This window comes from Cololabis saira, chromosome 19 (assembly GCF_033807715.1).
Source record: "Cololabis saira isolate AMF1-May2022 chromosome 19, fColSai1.1, whole genome shotgun sequence".
NCBI lineage: Eukaryota > Metazoa > Chordata > Actinopteri > Beloniformes > Belonidae > Cololabis > Cololabis saira.
In genome coordinates, this window is record NC_084605.1 from 4,622,930 (window position 1) to 4,628,450 (window position 5,521).

At 41.2% G+C, this 5,521-nt stretch overlaps 1 protein-coding gene across 1 annotated transcript in view; it reads right to left on the reverse strand.

Annotated features, from left to right (window-relative positions):
- The window catches only part of LOC133419750 (zinc finger protein 540-like), a 5,508-nt gene extending 395 nt beyond the window's left edge, over positions 1–5,113 (reverse strand). Inside the window, exons 1-3 of the mRNA XM_061709163.1 lie at positions 5,005–5,113; positions 3,152–3,354; positions 1–397 (exon numbers count right to left, since the gene is read on the reverse strand). The exon at positions 1–397 is cut by the window's left edge and continues 395 nt beyond it. Of these exons, the coding sequence (XP_061565147.1) occupies positions 1–397; positions 3,152–3,354; positions 5,005–5,080 (676 nt within the window). The 5' untranslated portion in view covers positions 5,081–5,113. The remainder of the gene's footprint in view (positions 398–3,151; positions 3,355–5,004) is intronic.
- Between the last annotated feature and the right edge of the window lie 408 nt (positions 5,114–5,521).

A 5,521-nucleotide genomic window follows, 5' to 3' on the forward strand; every position in this document is an offset into this window, starting at 1 on the left:
TCCCCCCGGTGTGGAAGCTCATGTGTCGCTTCACATTCCCCTGGTTGGAGAATCTCTTGCCGCAGACGCGGCAGCCGTACGGTTTCTCGCCCGTGTGGACGATCATGTGTCTCTTCAGCTCGTACCGGTGCTTGAATATTTTGCCGCAGATTCCGCAGTGGAACTGTTTCTCTCCGGTGCCTCCGGATAACGTTACACTCCCTTCGGGTCCGAGACCGGACAGCGGCTCCTGCCAGTCATCGTCGCTGGCGTCCGTCCCGGAGGATTGGGAGTTCTTTTCAACCGTTCGGATCTGCAGATCGGCGGTTAGATACGGGTTCCAGACGAGATCTGGTCCTTCAACCTCGTCAACCTCTGGTTTCACATCCGAGCTGCTGCCGTCTTCTGTTTTGACCCTCTGCAAAAAGGATGAAGAAACACTGGATCATTTGTTTTGTCAATGTCCTTTGTCTCAGGCCACGTTTCCACATAGCCGGGTATTTACAAAAACGGATATTTCCCCCTCTACGTTTTGAAAAATACCATCATTACACGAACCCACATAAATACATATAAATACATATAAAATATAAAGATAAGGAAAATCCTCTTGCAGAGTTATGCAGAAAAACTAGTTCATGCGTTTGTATCTTCTAGACTGGATTACTGTAATGTGTTATTAGCAGGATGTCCAAGTAATTTGCTGAATAGGCTCCAGCTGATCCAAAATGCAGCAGCACGAGTACTGACAGGAATCAGCAGGAGAGACCACGTCTCTCCAGTGTTAGCATCGCTCCATTGGCTACCTGTAAAATTCAGAATCCAATTTAAAATTTTATTACTTGCATATGAAGCCCAAAACGGCTTAGCTCCGCAGTATTTACAAGACCTGATAGTGCCTTATGTTCCTGGCAGAGCTCTCCGTTCTCAGAGTGCAAGTTTACTCGTAGTTCCTAGAGTATCTAAATGTAGATTTGGAGGGCGGGCGTTCTGCTATCAGGCACCATTACTATGGAACCAACTCCCAATCAGGAAGGAGGCTGACACCACCTCCACCTTTAAAACTAAACTTAAAACCTTTCTGTTTAGTAAAGCCTATAGTTAGTGTTTAGTAAACCTCTAGCTGGTGTTGGTAAATCTCTAGGTAGTGTAAACTCTAGTGTGTTGGAGTCAGTAGTCATAGTTGCAGCTATAGAACAAGACTATAATAGTTAGTCTCAAATATAGCTTGGTGGTAGATATGCTGCTATAGGCTTATGCTGCAGGGGGCACCGACATGATCCACTGGGCGGTGGATTATAAGTATCTCATACCCCCTGCGATGGACTGGTGACCTGTCCAGGGTGTAACCCCTGCCTTTCGCCTGAAATGAGCTGGGATAGACTCCAGCAGACCCCCGTGACCCTGAAAAGGATAAAGCGGGTATAGATAATGGATGGATGGAATATCTCATAGTTATCGTTTTTCCTCCATCGTCCCTGTAGTTTCTTGTGCCGGCCCCCCTTTTTTCTCTTTTGTGCATGTTTGCAGGCCGGAGCCGCGTGCTGGCCTGCGTCCGCCCCCCCCCCCCCCCCCCCCCTGGTCATCCCGCTGGGTCCTGGCCTGGCGAAAAATGTGATATTTAATGGTTTGCATTAATGAGCGTGGCAAAATGGCTCAACAGCGCCCCCTAGAAAACTTTGTGTCTCAAGCCCTACAATACGGTTTGACGTACATGCACGAAAATCACATACACATCTGTATCATGTCGCAACTTAAAAAAAAGTCTCTTGGCGCCATGGCCGAAACCCAACAGGAAGTCGGCCATTTTGAACATTTCTAATTACCGTATTGTCCCGAATATAAGACGGGGTTTATTGCATTGAAATAAGACTGAAAAAGTGGGGGTCGTCTTACATTCGGGGTCTAGACGTTATACCCATTTACAACGCTAGATGGCGCCAGATATCTTTAAAGCCAATGCTGAACTAAACTCCCCAGGTCAAAGCCATTTTTTATTTTTCTTCTTTGGGACAGGGGTCTGTCACGAAGAAGAAAAATAAAAAATAGTATAAGAAAGAAAAGAGAATAAAATAAGAGAAGAGATAACAGAAAGTGGAGAAATGTAGCGACAATCTGGAGAAAAGTTTGTGGAAGTTCGGCAGGTGAACCGGCAGCTGAGGAGAAATTATGATGCAAACGTCAAGATAATGATTTCAAATAGTCAAAATAACAGGCTTTTTCTCTCCAATATATTGTTATAATCATTTGTTTCAGATATACTGTCATTATTTTCTGTATAAAAATTGAATTTGGTGTTCAAAAAGTCTTTCTTCAAACTTGAGTCTTGAAAAAGAGGTCGTCTTATAATCAGGGTCGTCTTATATTCGGGACAATACGGTAATCGTATAATTTTGGCGCAATTTATGCCATTCCTTTGGCACTCAATACGGCCCGAACCGTAACGTGCACCCAGGTGTGTTATACATCAAAATTTGCGTCTCCATCCTGCGACAACGCGCATTACTTTTCTCAGTCAAAAGCGTTACCGTGGCGACGCTAGACGCCAAAAAGCGCGCCCACCCTTCATCTGATTGGTCCATATTTGATAGTTCCCCAAAAGTCACCAAATTTTGCACCAAGCCAGGCCTGGTGATAAATTTGATATTTCATGGTTTGCATTAATGGGCGTGGCCTAACGGCTCAACAGCGCCCCCTAGAAAACTTTTCTCTGCCATAACTTTTGAATGGTTTGACATAAAGACATGTGGGTGGTGTCATCAGACTCGGTATTGAGTCCTTGACCTTCATTGGCCTGAATTAGCCCCGCCCCTTCTTCTAATTGGTCAATATTTGATAGTCCCTATTTACTGCCATAACTTTTGAATGATTTGATATAGAGAGTCATTCGCTAAATGTCCAGGTCTGAAGAATCTACATGAAGTCATACAAGCTTCCACTGCAGCCTGAACGTGCACAAGGGTGGAGGGCCCGTTCATCGCTGCTTGCAGCTTTAATTTATTTTGTGATTCATATGCACCTTTTAATTGTTAGAGCGCCTTGTTTTTTGTTTTTTTTGTATTCCTTACAAGAATCCCCCTTTCTTTTCATATTGCATTAAATTGATATTTGTCCATTATCTTCTTTGAGAGTTTGTATATTTTCAATAAAGTTTTGTTTTGAAGCGATGAACCTGAGGCGAGCGGAGTTCCTCTTCGCTGACGTCGGTCTCCTCCGGACCGTTATTTCCCTCCGGACCGATCCGGAATTCTTCTTCTTCTTCCTTTATCCGGAGCGTTTCTGGTTCCGGTTGATCGGTTTGATCCGCGCTGGAGCTCCATTCAAGCGGAACCTCTTCCTTCACCACCAGAACCCGCTGGACGTCGGCAGGAAGGGCTGAAACGCAAACATACATTCAATTGAAATGAAATTTTATTTCAAACATGAAAACAAAACAATAATAATCAATAAATGTAAATAATAAAACAAGAGGACAAAAATATAAGTAAAAACATGCATCCATCATCATTAACATGCTGGAAAAGGAGTAGGAAGAAGTAAAAACGTATTAAATCCTACCCCCTAAACTCTATTTCATTATAATCAAAATACATTTAATTTGTCTAGACAAAAAACAAAAGATATCTATATATATCTGTGTATACATATATAACACACACACACACACACACACACACACACACACACACACACACACACACACACACACACACACACATTTTCCGATTCTAAATCAATTCTCATATTAATTCCTAAAAATCGATTCGTATGTCTAATAATTACATTACAACTTTTGGTATTTTTTTTGTTTATGCCCAAAAAAGCAATGTTTTGTTGGACACGAGAATAACTGGTGCCATTTTTTTGCCTTTAAATATGTTTAAAGGTATGAAAACATTAAAGTTTTCAGTTATAATTGCATAAATTGCCTATATTTCATTACTTTATATACTGTCTTGCGGTTACATTTGCAAAAAAATGCTGAAAAACCAAATTCTCAAAAATTAAAAACCCAAAAAATTAAAACGGAATGTGGGAAAAACTAAAACTAATTTCATCCGTCTCTGTTTCCTCCCTGGATCTGTTTGGTAATTCTGCCCCACGATGTTTCTGAAAGCAGTTCTATCAGCATTCTGGGAGCTGATTAACACCCCGATGTAATGACGGTGGATAAATGGTCATAAATGGTTATCCTCATCAAATGCATCATAATATTGTGAGTTTATGGCCCATCATTTCCTCCAGCCGGTGTTCTGCCAATTTCTGCTCCCTGCCGAGAAATGCTACTCTGTGGTTCTGCAAAGTTTGATTTTCATGTCCATCATTTCTTGCACGATGTAAAATGGATAATATGGGATGTTGAGTATTGATTCTTCAAAATACAACTACCCATGACATGAATTGCATTACATGAAGAGATAAAAGGAAAAAAAACTACAATTCTAGCGCTTTATTTGATATTCATTCAGTCATTCGCATTTATTTAACCAGGCAGGTCATTAAGAACATTCTTATTTACAATGACGGCCTGGCAAGAGACAAGGAAGTGGTTTAGGGAGTAAAAACAGTAAAATTGTAGCTCTGCAAAGGTAGAAAACCATTAGGGAGCATTTTTTGACAGGGTAGCAGAAATCGACAGAACACCGGGATTCATGACGTCATCTGTCCGACAGTTTTAGTTCCATCTGCTCGACAAAAACATCTTTCTCCACAAACTGAACTTAATAAAAACACATTTTACACATGTTTTATTTTTAATTCCAAAAATAATTTTATTCGGTGTCTGTTTCTGTCAATAATCTGGTTTTAATCGAGGCGAGGACGAGTTTGTTGTGTGCGCCGTCGAAACCGTCCGGGTGACACAACGCGACTCGAACGTTCCGGCTTTCTCTTCTCCCGCTAGTTATTACATTATTATTATTAACCAAACCGAGATTTGTTATTCGATCATCAATTCAGATTAATCACCATATATTTAAAAAAGAAAGTGAGCCTTTGCATCATCATAAATGTGATTATTCTCACCGGTTCGGTCCAGTTGGTTCTGCAGGTTTTCAGTCTGGTGTTGATGAAGAGAAATTCCCTTCATGTTCCGATCCATGGAGTTTTAAAAAGATCAGCTGGATATTCCTGCTGTTTCTGGTGAAGGAAGTTGATTTTATTTCCATCAGACATCAGACTGTTTACAGGCGCGTTCACGTCTTCTTCTCCCGCTTTAAGCCTGATTTATGGTTCTGCGTTAAATTGACGCAGAGCTTACGGCGTAGGTACGCGTACCGTACGCCATAAGCTCTGCGTTGGTGTAACGCAGAACCATAAATCAGCCTTTAGGGGCCGATACTGGCCCCTAATGGAGAGGAGTTTAAATTTAACATTTATATCTAGATTTAACATCTATATCTAGATTTAACATGTCTATATACAGTACTCGAGTTGTAAAAAACAATCAGGGGGGATGGTGGATTTGATCATATGGGGACAGATAATTTGTGCTGATTACAAATAATATAATATATTACAAATAATAGCAGTGACCAAAACA